Source organism: Vulpes vulpes, chromosome 11 (genome assembly GCF_048418805.1).
Source record: "Vulpes vulpes isolate BD-2025 chromosome 11, VulVul3, whole genome shotgun sequence".
Classification (NCBI taxonomy): domain Eukaryota; kingdom Metazoa; phylum Chordata; class Mammalia; order Carnivora; family Canidae; genus Vulpes; species Vulpes vulpes.
Genome location: NC_132790.1, coordinates 61,682,260 through 61,699,254, shown reverse-complemented (window position 1 = coordinate 61,699,254; position 16,995 = coordinate 61,682,260). Strand labels below are relative to the sequence as shown.

At 38.1% G+C, this 16,995-nt stretch overlaps 1 protein-coding gene across 2 annotated transcripts in view; it reads left to right on the top strand.

Annotated features, from left to right (window-relative positions):
* ULK4 (unc-51 like kinase 4) overlaps positions 1-16,995 on the top strand; it is a 589,543-nt gene that overhangs the window by 168,374 nt on the left and 404,174 nt on the right. For both annotated transcript variants that reach the window (XM_026000954.2, XM_072726539.1), the window contains exon 22: positions 9,277-9,404. In XM_026000954.2, coding sequence (XP_025856739.1) covers positions 9,277-9,404 — 128 coding nt within the window. The remainder of the gene's footprint in view (positions 1-9,276; positions 9,405-16,995) is intronic.

Sequence of the window (16,995 nt, the reverse complement as noted above, 5' to 3'; positions counted from 1 at the left end):
AACCTTCAACATAATAGGTTTAGAAGAAACAGCTCAATATAAAAGCCCTGAGGTATATATGAAAAACCCATGGCTAACATCATACTCAATGGTGAGAAGCCAAGAACTTTTTCTCTAAGATCAGGAACAAGACAGGATGTCACTCTCACCACTTATATTCAGCATAGTACTGGAAATCCTAGCCATAGCAATCAGACAAGCAAAAGAAGTAAAAGACATACAAATCAGTAAGTAAGAAGTAAAACTTTCACTATTGTAGATGACATGGTACTATATATAGAAAACCTCAGGGTTCTACTAAGAAACTACTAGAACTAGTAAATGAACTCAGTAAGATCACTGGATACAAAATATGCTAATGATAAAGTAGCAGAGAAATTAAGAAAAATCCCATTTTCAGGTGCACCCAAAATAATAAAATATCTAGAATAAACTTACCTAAAGAGGTAAAAGACTTTCACTTAAAACACAAAGAAATGGAAAGAAAGATATTCCATGCTCATGAATTAGAAGAATTAATATTTTAAAAATGAAGGAGCCTCGGTGTCCATCGAAAGATGAATGGATAAAGAAGATGTGGTTTATGTATACAATGGAATATTACTCAGCCATTAGAAACGACAAATACCCACCATTTGCTTCAACGTGGATGGAACTGGAGGGTATTATGCTGAGCGAAATAAGGCAATCGGAGAAGGACAAACATTATATGGTCTCCTTCATTTGGGGAATATAAATAATAGTGAAAGGGAATATAAGGGAAGGGAGAAGAAATGTGTGGGAAATATCAGAAAGGGAGACAGAACATAAAGACTCCTAACTCTGGGAAACGAACTAGGGGTGGTGGAAGGGGAGGAGGGCGGGGGGTGGGGGGGAATGGGTGACGGGCACTGAGGGGGGCACTTGACGGGATGAGCACTGGGTATTATTCTGTATGTTGGTAATTTGAACACCAATAAAAAATTTATTTAAAAAAATAATAAAAATGCCCATATTACCCAAAGTAATGCACAGATTTATTGCAATCCATATAAAAATACCAACACATTTTTCACAGAACTAGAACAAATAATCCTAAAATTTATATAGAATTACAGAAGACCCCCAAAAGCCCAAGGCAATCTTGAAAAAGAACAACAAAGATGGCGGTATCGCAATCCCAGATTTCAAGTTTTACTACAAAGCTGTAGTAATCCAACCAGTGTGGTACTGACACAAAAATAAGCACACAGATCAATGGAACAGAATAGAGTCCAGAATTAAACTTGTGCTTTCATGGTCAATCTATGACAGCAGAGGCAAGAATATACAATAGGGGAAGACAGTATCTAACAAATGGTGCTGGGAAAACTGGAGCACTTTCTTACACCATACACAAAAATAAACTCAAAATGGATTAAGAATCTGTGAGATCTGAAACCATAAGAGTCCTAAAAGAGAACATAGTAATTTTTATGATATTGGCCATAGAAACATGTTTTTAAGTTCTGTCTCTTCAAGGGAAACAAAAGCAAAGTAAATTATTGGGACTACACCAAAATAAAAAGCTTTTTCACAGCAAAAGATACCATCAACAAAACAAAAAGGCAACTTACTGAATAAGGGAAGATAATTTGCAAATGATGTAGTCAGTAAGGGGATAATATAAAAAATGTATAAAGAACTTATGTAACTCAACACCCAAACCTCCAAATCTAATTAAAAATGGCAGAGGACCTAAAAAAGACATTTTTTCAAGGAATACCTACAGATGGCTAACAGTCCCATGAAAAGATGTCTCATTACTCATCAGGGAAATGGAAATCAAAACCACAATGAGATATCACCATTTGCCTGTCAAAATGACTAGAATAAAAAAGACTAGATAACAAATGTTGGTGGGAATGTGAAGAAAAAGGAATCCTTGTGCACTGTTGATGGGAATGCAAACTGGAGCAGCCACTGTGGAAAACAGTAAAGAGGTTCCTCAAAAAGTTAAATATAAAATTAATATCTCATAATTTCACACCTGGATATTTACCCAAAGAAAATGAAAATACTAATTCAAACGATAATGCATCTTTGTTTATTGAAGCATTTTTTACTACAGCTAAGATACGGGAGCACCCCAAGTATCCATTGATAGATGAATGGATAAAGATGATGTCACACACAGAGAAATATTACTCAGCCATACAAAAGGAATGAGATCTTGCCATTTGTAACAACATGGATGGATTTTAGAGTGAAATAAGTCAGAGAAAGACAAATACCATCTGATTTCACTCATATGTGGAATTTAAGAAAAGAAACAAATGAAGAAACAGACACAAATATTCTTTTTTCTTAATAATAAATTTATTTTTTTTTGGTGTTCAATTTGCCAACATACAGAATGACACCCAGTGCTTGTCAAGAGCCCCCCTCAGTGCCCGCCACCCAGTCACCCTTACCCCCCTGCCCTCCTCCCCTTCCACCACTTCTAGTTCGTTTCCCAGAGTTAGGAGTCTTCCATGTTCTGTCTCCCTTTCTGATATTTCCCACTCATTTTTTCTCCTTTCCCCTTTATTCCCTTTCACTATTATTTATATTACCCAAATGAATGAGACCATACAATGTTTGTCCTTCTCCGATTGACTTATTTCACTCAGCATAATACCCTCCAGTTCCATCCACGTTGAAGCAAATGGTGGGTATTTGTCGTTTCTAACGCCTGAGTAATATTCCATTGTATACATAGGCCACATCTTCTTTATCCATTCATCTTTCTATGGACACCGAGGCTCCTTCCACAGTTTGGCTATTGTGGACTTGCTGCTAGAAACATCGGGGTGCAGGTGTCCCGGCGTTTCATTGCATCTGTATCTTTGGGGTAAATCCCCAGCAGTGCAATTGCTGGGTCGTAGGGCAGGTCTATTTTTAACTCTTTGAGGAACCTCCACACAGTTTTCCAGGGGGGCTGCACCAGTTCACATTCCCACCAACAGTGTAAGAGGGTTCCCTTTTCTCCGCATCCTCTCCAACATTTGTGGTTTCCTGCCTTGTTAATTTTCCCCATTCTCACTGGTGTGAGGTGGTATCTCATTGTGGTTTTGATTTGTGTTTCTCTGATGGCAAGTGATGCAGAGCATTTTCTGATGTGCATGTTGGCCAGAGATACAAATATTCTTAAATATAGAAAACAAACTGGTGGTTGTCAGAGGGGAGGTTGGTGGGGGAGAGGTGAAATCTAGAAACAGTGTATTTTATGGTTTAAAATAATCTGACTTTTTATATGGTAAGTTTAAAGAAACATTTTATGTTTAAGGAAAAGGTACATTTTCTGTTAGCTAAGTGTAAAGTTGGATATATACCCATAACATCTAATCTGTTGTTTATGTCATTAAGTCCTTTATATTCTCACTTATTTTTGCTCTCTTGACAGTCTTGGGCAGAGAGTCGTGTGATAAACTCTGTTGCTTCTTGCATCTTCTATAGTTACCACTTTATAAGAGTGGTTAAGTTATTTAAGGCATAGCATTCATTATTCATTACTGTCAAGTGTTTGTTTCGAATGGTGGCCTTTAGCATTAAAAAGTATTCCTCCTCTTATTCTTTTTGGCCTAAATTCTGCCTTGTGTATGGGGAAGAGTCATTATCTAATTCTTATTGTAATAGGACCACAAACACATTTTCTGCTCTCTATTTTTATTTGCCTGATATCTCTCTCTGTCTCTCTGTGTCTCCTTGTCTCTCACTTTTTATCATTTCTAACATTTATATACAATGCAATTTACATTTTGGAGTAGTTCTGTGAATTAACACATGCATAGACCCTTTCACTACCACCACAAGAAGGATACAGAACAGGTGTAGCATCTGAAAAAAATGACTTTGTGATGCTCCATTTTTATGCAAACTACTTCCCACCCCATTCCCTGGCAATTACTGATGTCTTCTCTGCTCCAAAACTTTACCTTTTCTAAAATGTTATGTACATGGAACTATATCGTATGTAATTTTTGAGAGGTCTTTTTTTACTTAATGCTTTTGAAATTCATCCATGTTATGATTATCAGGTCGTTTGTTTGTTTAAGCTTTTGATGTGATGGGCATTTTCATTATCTTTTGAAATTTTATTTTTAATTTTATTTCTTAAAGATTTTATTTATTCATGAGAGACACACAGAGAGAGGCAGAGACCTAGGCAGAGGGAGAAGCAGGCTCCCTGTGGGGAGCCTGACTGGGGACTCAATCCCAGGACCCCAGGATCATGACCTGAGCTGAAGGCAGATGCTCAACCACTGAGCCACCCAGGCGTCCCTTCATGATCTTTTTTTAAAATTTAAATTCAATTAAAATTTAATGTATTATTAGCTTCAGAGGTAGGGGTCAGTGATTTATCAGTCTTATATAACACCTAGTGCTCATTACATCATGTGTCCTCCTCAATGCCCATCATCCAGTTACCCCATCTCTCAACCCCGTTCCCTTCAGCAATTCTCAGTTTATTTCCTATCATTAAGAGTCTTTTATGGTTTGTCTTCCTCTCTGATTTTGTCTCGTTTTTCCTTTTTAATACTGAGTACTATTCCATTATGTAGATATACCATGGTGTATATACCCATGTACCCATTCAAGGACATATGGGTCATTTCCATTTCTTGACTGTTATGAAAAATGTTGCTGTCAACTTTCATGTGTAAGTTTTTCTGTTAACATATATTTTTGTTTCGCTAGAATAAATACTTAGAAGTGCAATAGGGATGCCTGGGTGGTTCAGCAGTTAAGTGTCTGCCTTCTGGATCAGGGTGTGATCCTGGAGTACTGGGATCGAGTTCTACATCGGGCTCCCTGCATGGATCCTACTTCTCCCTTTGCCTGTGTCTCTGCCTCTCTCTCTCTCTCTGTTTCTCATGAATCAATAAATAAAAAGTTTTTAAAGTGCAATATCTGCATTATATATGATTAGGTGTGTGTTTAACAATTTTTTATTAAACTGCCAAGCTATTTTCAAGAGTAACTGTACCATTTTCTACCAGCAATGTATACAGAATTCTAGTTCCATACGCTAGTCATTTTTCAGTTTGTCATTCTAATAATTGCTTAGTGTCTCCTTGTGATTTTAATTTGCATTATTGTAATGATTGTGACATTGAGCATCCTCTCGTGTTTATGTAAATCTCTGTATGTGTTCTTTGGTGAAATATTGGTTTAAATATTTTGTCTATTAAAAATAGTTTTTCTTAATATTGAGTTTTAAGAATTCTTTGTGTATTCCGGTTACAAATATTTTATGCTACTATCTGGCTTGTCTTTTCTTACATTGTCTTCTATAGAGGATAATTTTAATATTCATGAAGTTCAGTTCACCAGTTATTTCTTTTATTAATTGTGCTTTGGTGTTATATCTAAGAACTTTTTCTAACCTAAGGTCATGAAGATTTTCTGTTCTGTTTTCTTTTAAGAACTTTATAGTTTCACATTTTCTATTCAGTTGTATGATTCATTTTGTATGATTGTAATTTTTGTATATGGTGCATAGTATGGGATGAAGTAAAAAAAAAATTTTATTTGTGGACATCCAGTCATTACAGCACTACTTATTGAAAAGACTATACTTTATCCTAAGTTCCCTTTGCAACTATTTTGTTTTAAAATATTTTATTTACTTAATCATAAGAGACACACAGAGGCAGAGATATAGGCAGAGGGAGAAGCAGACTCCCTGCAGGGAGCCTGATGTGGGATTCGATCCCAGGACCCTGGGATCGTGACATGAGCTAAAGGCAGATGCTCAACCAGGTTCCCCCCCCCCACCCCCGCCCTTACAGCTTTGTCCTAAACTAATTGACTCTTTCTGAATTCTCTTTCCTTGGTCTTTGTCATTTTGTCAATACCACATTGTTTTGATCACTGTAGGTTTTTTTAATGTGTTAAAATAATTGCGTGATTCTATCATCCCCCCCCATCAAACTGTTTTGCTCATGAGTTCCTTTGTCTTTCCATATAAATTTTATGATCAGCTTGTTTATATCTACAAGAAAATCCTGCTGAGATTTTTTTGATTGGAATTGCATTAAATCTGTAGGTCAGTTTAGGGGAAAATTGGCATATTAACTATCTTGAGTTTTTTAATAGATGAACATGAAATGCCTCCATTTATTTATGTCTTTAATGTTTTTTCTTTTATAATTGTTGTATAGTTTTCAGTTTACTGATTATCCACAAATTTTATTAGGTTTATACCTGTATTTCTTTTGTTGTTATTGTTAGAGTTATTGAAAAGTGATACTTAAAAAAAAATTTTGTTTTCTAAAATTGTTCCTTGCGGGTGTATAGAAATACACCGGATCTTGCTAAACTTATTTGTAAGATGTAGAAGCCTTTTTGTAGCTTCCTTAGGATTTTCTAAATAGATAATCATAACCTCTGAGAATATTTCTTCTATTACAGTATGAATGATTTTTTTCTTATTTTTCTTCCTCAACCATGGCAATGACTTTCGGTCAAATACTGAATTATGAAATGGACATGCTTGTTTAATTCCCAGTCTTACTGGGGAAGCATCAAATGTTTCCCTATAGTATGATGTTAGCTGCAATTTTTCTCTAGATATTCTTTTGGTAGATTGGTGAAGTTCCCTTCTATCCTTTGGTGGGTTTTAATCATGAATGGATGTTGGATTTTGTCAAATGCTTTTTCATTATCTATTAATATGATCATGTGTTTTTTTTTTAATTTAATCTGCTGAATTACATTGGTCAATATTGAACCAGTCTTGGATTTCTGCAATAAACTCTACTTGATGGTGATCTTTTTAAAGTACTTTTTATGTATTATTGGACTCAATTTTGGTTAGCTCAAAATTCAGCAGACTTTAATTACATTACCGTCTGTTTTTAGATTGTATTCCAATGCATCAGGTATTCCGTTCATTTTTTTCTCATAAAAGAGTTTTCTGCTGGAGTCTTCTGACCAACTCCATTATGGTTAGGCTCTCTCTGTACTTGGTTATAGCTATCATCTGGAACATGATTCCCTTTATCTCTTTCCTGCGTTCAGTATTTTCTATTTTCTTGGTTTATTTCTTTAGGGTGAGTGTTGGGGGCTATATAGAGGAGTGGTGGTATGATAAGTGATTTTGGAAAGATAATAAATAGCCAGATCATGAAGGGTCTTGTAAGTCATGATAAGGGTTCATTTCAGGGGTTGCAGCAACTACTGAGAATATTTGATAGGTGAATAAAATAATCTTCTTTGCTGTTGGAGAAGATCACTGTGGCTATGACTTGTGGGATAGATAGAAGAAAGCAAAGTGAGCTAAAACATGTTATAGTAATTCTGGGAAAAATAAAATGGTGCATTTAAATATAAGGCAACATTAGTGGGATATTACTTTCACAGTAATTGGGGATCAATTGGACATGGGAGGAGGGAGGAGTCGAGGAAGGTGCTCAGGTTTTTTAAGTTTGGTCTTAAGCTGATGACCCTCAGAGGGTGAGTATCATATATAGGGTAGGTTCTGAGTTGAGTGTTGGACATGCAGTTGAAAGGTTTGCAATATACCCCTTCACTCACATTTAGCAAATGTTGCATTTTACCATGGTTGATTTATAGTGTCTTTCTTTTATGGTGTGTGTGTGTCCAATTTGAGAAGAGTTTGCAGACCTGATGCCCCTTTACTTTTTTTTTTTATATGCCCCTTTACTTATAATTACTTCACTGAATATTCCCGAAAAAAAGAAGCCATGGGTTTAAAAAAGCTAACATTTATTTAACATTAGTAATTCCTCTACAGACCTTATTCAGGTTTTGCAATTGTCCTGGTAATGTTCTTTTATGTGACACAAAGTTGCCAGATCTTGAATTGCAGTCAGTTATCATGACTTTTTAGTTTTCTGTAATCAGAAAAGTTTCTCAGTCTAAGGCTAGCGGATCTTTGAGTGGTTTTGTAATTACATCTTTGTATGTGTGGTGGGTGGTGTTAGTGTGGGAAACAGATTTGTAATCATCATGGTCCTTGGGTCCAGGGTATAAATTAGAATGGGAATTGATTGTGGAGAAATGGGTTTCTACTGTCTACTTACTGGAAAGGTGGAAACAGATCTATTACTCAAAGATCCTGTAGTGTTGATTCATTTTTTTAAAATCCAGGTGATGAATTACCTTGATTATTTAGTTCCAGGAACTAGGTGAGACTCCTGCATAATGTAGGTATATAGATATATCTCCATCCTTAATAAAAAGCAACATAGCACCCAGTGTAAAAGTACTGTGACATGGCCAAAAATTTGAACTGCTTTCATTTGCCTTGAACATAACTGTGTCACTCTTCGGTGCTTGCTTCTCTTAAGGACTGTTGAGAACTTCTACTCTTGCTCTCTGTACCCGTCTTGCTAACAATACAGTTGTCTATTCCTGCCTGCTTACATTCATTGACTCTGTGTGTGTATGTGTATGTGTTGCTTTTCCTTTTTGCATATCAATAGGCACCTGAAACAATGTCCAGTCTGTTAGAAGGGAACATAACGCTAATCTTATTATGCATTCCTCTGTGTTGTATTATGCCTCTAGTTAAAGAATGTTATAGAAATATAGGTTTTTCTTTTAAGTCATATTGAGTATTCTTGTATCAGTAGATCTTAGATGTGTAAACTAGAGACGTGCTTTCTGTATAATACAAAGGTTTGTGCAGAGGTTCATGTGTACATGCAGTTGTTACTTCCAGTTCTAGTTACTTATTGTCACATTTTAAGTGTGACAATAGGTTGTTAGTGGGTTAGGTTGTTGGGTGGTTGAGTGGTTAAGAAGCAGGCTTTGTTGTTCCACTGACCTTGATTTCAGTCCAACTTTTTGAATTGGTTAACTTTTCAAAATAGTAATATTGGGGCTCCTGTGTGGCTCAGCTGATTAAACATCTGCCTTCGGCTCAGGTTGTAATCCTGGGGTTCTGGGATCAAGCTCTTCATCAGGTTCCCTGCTCAGCAAGAAGTCTGCTCTTTCTCCCTCTATACCCACCCCCACCCCCACTCACATGCTCTTTCTCTCAAATGGATGAATAAAATCTTTTAAAAAAGTGAGATAATATTGTCAACTTGTTACAGCTAGTTTTCAGGTTTAAGTGAGATAATACATATTAAATTTTAGTATAGAGTCTGGCACAAATTAAGAATGCAAAGACAGTAGCTGGTATTATTATTATTATTATTATTATTATTATTTGCTACCTGTGTAGTTATTATACATGACTAACCTTGATAGTTGACTGCTCTATTCATTTCATGTTTTCTCAAAATATATTTTCATATCTTACAGGATTTTGTCTCTACAATTATCCGTTTACTTGACAGCCCCTCAACTTCCATTAGAGCAAAAGCCTTCCTGGTTCTTTTATATATTTTGATTCATAACCACGAGATGTTGCTGCTCAGCTGCCAAGCAAGGTATGATTTTCTCTGATATGATTTCATCAATAACATCAGTTTGGAACCTGTTTTATTAGTAGTATTTCTTGGCTTCTGTGTACCTAACACTGAATTTTTTTTCCCTAGACTTTTCTAAGGGTTTAATTTTCCACATAAAACCTCAGCTGAGAAGTACTGAGGACCTGGAGAAGACTTCTGGAGCTGAAGCAGGGTAGTGGGAAATAGCCAGAGGTCCCTAGATCTGATGACAGTCCAAGGCAGAGTATTAAAGTTCTGTTTTGCATTCTTTGGGAGGCATTTGGGAGGCATTCTTGACTGGTGGTTTGGCCATAGTTTTCACTTCTGTAAGATTCTGGAATGAGCAGCTAGAAGCCCAGCAGAACAGTCTAGTGAAGTGTAGAGGAAGAAGCAGGGAGAAGTTTCTGGACTGGTTGTAGGTTGGGAAGGTTTCACTCTCCGTGGGTTCCACCTACCTTCTCTAAAAGGAGAAGCTGTCTGACACACCACAGATTCTCTTCATGCTCTGGTGCTTTTGATTAACATCTGGACTGTCTGGTCCATGTGAAATTACAACCCAGAGGAGCCTTGAGTATATGGTTGACTGTCTCTGATCTAGTTTTTTACTTATTGAAGAATACTGAGGAGACCCTAGAATTGCTGAGATTATCTAGATTACAGATTGGAAAACTTTTTCCTGTAAATAGAGAGTGAATATTTTAGGATTTATGGGTTAAGAGGCAAAATGTGGCTATTTATACTTGTGTAACCAGAGAAAAAAACAAATTTCCACAAATTTTTTTTATTGATGAATGTGCTTCTATAAAGAGAAAACAAACATACACAGATTTTTTAAAATGACCATAGTAAAAATATACTAATAAATGAGGACTTTTTTTTTTTTTTTGTAATACAGGTCTGAAAATGAGAAGAACAGAATTTTTTTTTCTGAGGGAGAGATAACATTTTGCTTAAATAGGGGTCAAAGTTTGTGTCATCCTCATCAAATCAGTTGTAAATGTCTATGTCAGTGCTGATTCCTAGCTTAATTTTGTGTATCTGATCTTTGAAAATGTCTTTTCTTATAGATAGGTACTGTCATATACCAATATTAGTTCATGAGCGTGTGATCTTAGTTGAACATATTCATTACTTGGAAGGCATTTGTGGGATTCTATTAGATTCTTCCTTGATTTTTTCCTTTTAGCATGTCCTTATGTCACAGGCTAATCAGAACTAAGTGAAGGGTATATAGAAGCTCCTACAGAGCCTTCTTTCTTTTCACATCTTAGGGATCATTGTCGAGCTTTGTTTTATATCCAGTGTCTTGAAAACTGATGTTTCATGTATTTTGTAGTTGTGCTTTTTTAGCTTTTTATTTAAATTCTATTTAGTTAACATATAGTGTTATTAGTTTCAGGGGTAAAATTTAGTGTTTTATCAGTTGCATACAACACCCAGTGCTCATTACTTCAGGTGCCCTCTGTAGTGCCCATCAGCTAATTCATCCCCCCACCCCTCCCTCCCCTCTAGCAACCTTCACTTTGTTTCCCAGATTTAGAGTCTCTGATGGTTTGTCTCCATCTCTGTTTTCTTCTTACTTCATTTTCCTTCCCTTCCCCTATGTTCATGTGTTTTGTTTCTTAAATTCTACATATAAGTTAAATCATATGGTATTTGTGTCTCTGACTTATTTCACTTAGCATAATGCCCTCTAGTTCCACCCACATTGTTGCAAATGGCAAGATTTCATTCTTTTTTGATGGTTGAGTAATATTCCATTGTATATACACACCACGTTTTCTTTATCCATTCATCTGTTGATGGACATCTGGGCTCTTGCCATAGTTTGGCTCTTGTGGATGTTGCTGCTATGAACATTGGGGTACATGTGTCCCTTTGAATCACTACATCTATAACTTTGGGGTAAATGCCCAGTAGTGAAATTGCTGGGTCATAGGGTAGCTCTATTTTTAACTTTCTGAGGAACCTCCACCTTGTTTTCCAGACTGGCTGTACCAGCTTGCATTTCCACCAACAATATAAGAGTGTTCCCTTTCTTCACATCCTTGTCAACATCTCTTGTTTTCTGAGTTGTTCATTTTAGCCATTTGACAGGTGTGAGGTGTATCTCTATGTCATTTTTATTTGTATTTCCCTGATGCTGAGTGATGTTGAGCATTTTTTCATGTGTCTGTTGGCCATGTGTAGGTCTTCTTTGGAGAAATGTCTGTTCATGCCTTCTGCCCATTTCTTAATTGGATTGTTTGCTTTTTGGGTGTTGAATTTGGTAAGTTCTTTATAGATTTTGGATACTAGACCTTTATCTGATAAGACATTTGCAAATATCTTTTCCCATTCCGTAGGTTGTTTTTTAGTTTTAAAATTGAAATTTAAAAACTTCAATATTACACTGTGTCCTTTGGTGTGCAAAAGCTTTTTACCCTGATGAAGTCTCAAGAATTCATTTTTACTTTTGTTTCCCTTGCCTTGGGAGATGTGTCTAGCAAGAAGTTGCTGTGGCTGAGTTCAAAGAGGTTGTTGCCTGTGTTCTCCTTTAGGATTTTGAGGGTTCCTGTCTCCCATTTAGGTCTTTTGTTCAGTTTGAGTTTATTTTTGCATATGGTGTAAGAAAGCGGTCCAGTTCTGCTCTTTTACATGTGGCTGTCCAATTTTCCCAACACCATTTGTTTAAGAGACTGTCTTTTTCTATTGGATATTCTCTCCTGCTTTGTCGAAGATTAATTGACCATAGAGTTTTGAGGGTCCATTTCTGGATTATCTATGCTGTTCCATTGATCTGTGTGTCTGTTTTTATGCCAGTGCCATACTGTCTTGATGATATATTTTACAGTTGTTTCAAGCATGTATCCTGTCCATTAGTCTATTAGAAATGGAAGAAGTTGTTCTTGTCTGTTTGTAAAGGCTTCTCTCCATTTGCTTTGCTGCCTCTACTCTGTGTATCTACCATTATTTTAACCAGGACAAATAATATAGTTGTCTCAACAGATGTTTTTACATCATTTCTTGGACTCATAGTTTGGTCTCCATGTAGCAACTAGAGAATCTCTTACACAGTTCGGTCAGCTTTTGTTTCTTCTCCACTCAGACTCTTCTAAAACATCCTGTCATGTTGAAATGATAGCCTTCCTCTTTACCATGGCTTCCTCTTCCTTACTTCACCTAGCAGAAGCCCACTTTTAGCCTGTCTTCTATGACTCTTGACTTTCACTCCATTCCATCCACATAGATTTTCTTATTGCTTTTTGAACACAGTAAGCCTACTAGACTCACTTCAGAGCCTTTCCCAAGTACTGTTCCTTGTACCTATAATGCTCATCCTCCCAGGTGTTTTCATGGCTGGCTTCCTCAGGTATTCAGGTTTCTGGTCAGTTTAAGGGTCTCTTCTTCTGAGAGCCACTCTGATCATCCTGTCTCAAATACCCCTCTTAACTCCAACTGCAGAAACCCTTTAATGGGAAAGAACTAAACAATTCAGACCATCAAAGCCTGGATATAAAATCTTTGGTCCTCCTAGGAAATTGCTGTGATATCTGTGTGTCTGAACAAATATTTAGAAACTTTAGCAGTGGTGGGAAAATGGTGGCCTGAAAGCATACCCTGGCTCTAACTTCTGTGCTATCTCTCTGGAGCAATACAGTGAGTAGAATGCATGTAGAGTAGGAGCCTGGAAGATGAGGCTTAGCCTTGCTGGAGAAGTAAGGACAGGCTCCACTCTCCCCATGCTGTGTGGCAGATTTGACTTGCTATCCTCCAAACCTTGGTGAATAGCAGACTTTGGGACTTCTGCAGGATCCTAGATGCAGATGCTTTCTGGATGTGATTGATGGGGCCAGCATGCCTGTTCCCAGGAGGTCAGGAGCAAGACTGAAAGGGGGGCAGTCTGCCCCTGGTCAGTGAAGCTGCAGGCAGATGACCTCATTTCTTTGCACTTGAAGAGAACAGCTCTGTCTCACCACCTGCTTCTTTGCCACAACCTGTCCTGGTCCAGTACTGAGTAGGTAAAGTCATAAGTAAGCAGATTTGTCATAGTCTATTGAAAGAGACACGGTACTGGGTGGAGGAGGAGAAAGAAGAACAGGCAGCTCTTACTGGGGCAGAACAGATGGGATGGACAGAATTTTAAGAAGTAATGGAAACTATGGAGAGGAAGTATTTTGAAATTCAGCAGAGGAAGAAAAAGAGCATGGCCTCTGCTGAGGATGGTGTTAGTGCTTTGAAAGGCAGTATGAAAGTTCACACCTACCACACAGAACTTATGGCAGAGACCTGGACAGTCCATGTGAAAACAATAGGAAAGATGGAGTATGGTTCTAGGACCCCTCACATGCCCCGAATGCCAGGGGGAGGAAAGGAACTGATGGAGGATTTCTAAATGAAGAAATGTTAGCAATTGTCTTCTGCTTGGACATGCCCTCTTGTGATCCTGTACAGACTTGTGAGTAAAGGAGTGAGAAAGTCACAGAACTATAAAGGCAAAGGGAAAGATGGCTAAAGCTGATGAGCGCTGTCACCTCATCTTTGTATTTTGGAAGCTGGAAAGCTGGTGGGTAAATAAATGCTTGCTCATTTAGCAGAATGGAGATTGCTGACATCCCTTTTTGTCTGCAAGGGGAAAGCTGTGAGGAGACCTGATGACTGTGTGACAGAATTCTGGAAAGGTTGGGAATTAGGGGTGCCTGCTACCTTTGATGGCGGTGGTGAAGAGGAGGGGAGACTCAAGACAGGATTGATAGGGAACCTGCATGAAGAGTTGATTCCCACCTTCCTCCTCCAACACAAATGGTCAGGAGACACCACCTCTTCTGCTATAGCGGGAGACTTGAAAATGCATTCTGGATCGTGTGAACTGGAGACGCTGCCAATTTGGGTATTTCCACATATAGATAAGAGGGAGATGAGGTGCCTTGTGAGAAATCTGAGGTTTGTACGCAAGTCTACATACTCTGAAGGGTGAGGACTTCCACCCCCTATCCTACTGCACTTGCAGACTGTTAGCAGCCTGGCTATGTACTGTTGGCCAGAATTTGGAGATTCATCTCTGGGAAGCTGACCAAAACCCAGTAAAAGTACCATAGGGGCTGCCATTTGGATGTCCCCTTCTGCAGCTAGTGACACCTTGCTGGACATTCTTGGAGTGGAGCCCATCAGTCTTAGGGCCTGCTCCTGTACACACACCTCCCTTCAGTGCATCATTTAAAAATATAAATGGGCCTCAAGAATCACCAGATATTTAAGGGAAGCCTCTTACATGGGATATAGAAGCCAAAACTCATCAACAGATAAAAGGGATGTGGCAGAAACAGAATAAGATTATGACCAGACACTTCATGAAGAGGGGAATGAGGAGGACCTTTAAACCTATGAGTAGATGTGAAAGCTTCCTTGTTGTAAGAGGAATGCACTTCACTACTTATTCTAAGGGAAACCAGCAGAGATAGCATTTCTGGCTCAGTGCATGGGCAGGGTCTGAAAACATATTCTCTTGGTGAGGACATGGGGAAACTGGCCTTGTCATACGTTGCTGGTGGGAATATAAAGTATAGTAGCTACTCTGAAGAGGAATTTGACAATATTTAGAAAAATTACATGTTTTCACCTTTTGCCCAGCCATCTCACTTCTAGGATAGAACGTGCAAAGATCTGTTATTAGCAAAGAAGTGAAGTGACATATCCACTAAGCACTGCTTGTTATGGCAGAAGATTATAAACAATGCAAATATGCAGCAGCAGGAGATTGGCTAGAGAACTGTGGACAACCTTGTGTTGGTTTTCTCCCTCCCTCCCTCCCTCCCTCCCTTCCTCCCTTCCTTCCTTCCTTCCTTCCTTCCTTCCTTCCTTCCTTCCTTCCTTCCTTCCTTCCTTCCTTCCCTTTCTTTTTTTTGTGTGTGTGTGTTAGTTTTCTATTTCTGCTGTAACAAATTACTGCAAACTCCATGGTTTGAGACAATGCACATAATTAATCCAGTAGTTTCCCTGGGTCAGGAGTCAGGGCTCTGGGTAGTGAGACTCTCTGCTCATGTCTCACAAGCTTGAAGGGAAGGTGTTGGCTGCTGCTGCAATCTTCATCCGAGGCTTAGGGTCCTCTTCCAAGCTCACTAATTGTTGGTGGAATTTATTTCCTTGCAGCAGTAGGACTGAAGTCCCTGTCTCCTTCATGGCTTTTGGCCGGGGATCGCACTGAGCTTCTAGAGACCAACCTTTCTCTCTATCAGCAGTTCACAGCAGAGCTGTCTCCTTTCCCCCCTGGACGCCAGCAGGAAGGCTACTTTTTCCTTGAATCCCGTCCATCCTCCTCAATGTCTCTGACCTCCCTCTTCTGCCACCAGCCACAAAAAAACTCTGCTTTTACTAGTTTCACCTGATTGGGTTAGATGCATAGAGATAATCTGTATTTTTAGCTTAATTGAATTGGGATTTTAATTACTTCTTCAAATTCTGTCCACCCTAGTATCTACATTAGTGTCTGATGCCAGAGGGGTGGGAATCTTGGGAGAGGCACATCTTTAGGATTCTGCAAACAACAATTCCCATAACGGAGGACTTGGCAGCTATGGAAAAGGGACCAGGAGGAACTCGATACACGCACAACCATGGAGTGGTCCCCAAGATATATTATTATCCCTAAAACAAGCAAGGTGCAGAACAGTACTTATAGTATAAGAAAGGGGGTGAGAACAGAGAAGATACGTGTATTTACTAATATTTTCAAAAAGAGAATGGAAAGATAAATGAAAAATTAAGAAAAAATGACAATTTATAGAGGAAGAGAATAGGGAGAAAGGGTAGGGATGAAAGCTCTTCTCTGAATATAATTGGTTTATGACTTTGCTGATTGATTTTAAAGATTTTATTTATTTATTCATGAGAGGCAGAGACATGGGCAGAGAGAGAAGCAGGCTCCATACAGGGAGCCCCATGTGGGACTTGGTCCTAGGACTCCAGGATCACGCCCTGGGCCAAAGGTAGATGCTTAACTACTAAGCCACCCAGGCATCCCTATGACTTATATTTAAAAACCATGTAAATGTACATGAATAAAAATAAAAATGATAAAAAGAAAGTAGTGTGTAAAAATGGAAAAATAACTTTACAGTATAATTCCCCAGAGAAGAGATGTAAACGTGTTTTTAAATCACAATACTTGGTAGTGTATTTCCATTGGAATATATTTTAGGGACCACAAAACCCCATTATGAAACTTTCAGCTGTATTTTGTTCTTGTTGTTGGTGTTAATAATTATATTGCTGGCTTGAAACTACTGCATATACATACATGTAAGGAAGAGAAAGCTAATAATTATGACAGTTGTAACAGGAACCAAGATTTTCATCATAAAAGAAAACATACAATTATGAAATAAAAAGTAAAATCCTATCATGCTTAATTTAAATCAAAATTATCAGGATGAACTCATGATTTAGTTTTTAAAAATTTTTGTTTTGTTTATTTGATTTAGTCTCTCTCTCTCTCTCTCTTTTTAAAGACTTTATTTATTCATGAAAGACACACAGAGAGAGAGAGGTGGAGACATAGGCAGAGGGAGAGGGATAAGGGCTCCCTAAGGGGACCCAGGGAGCCTGGGATCAC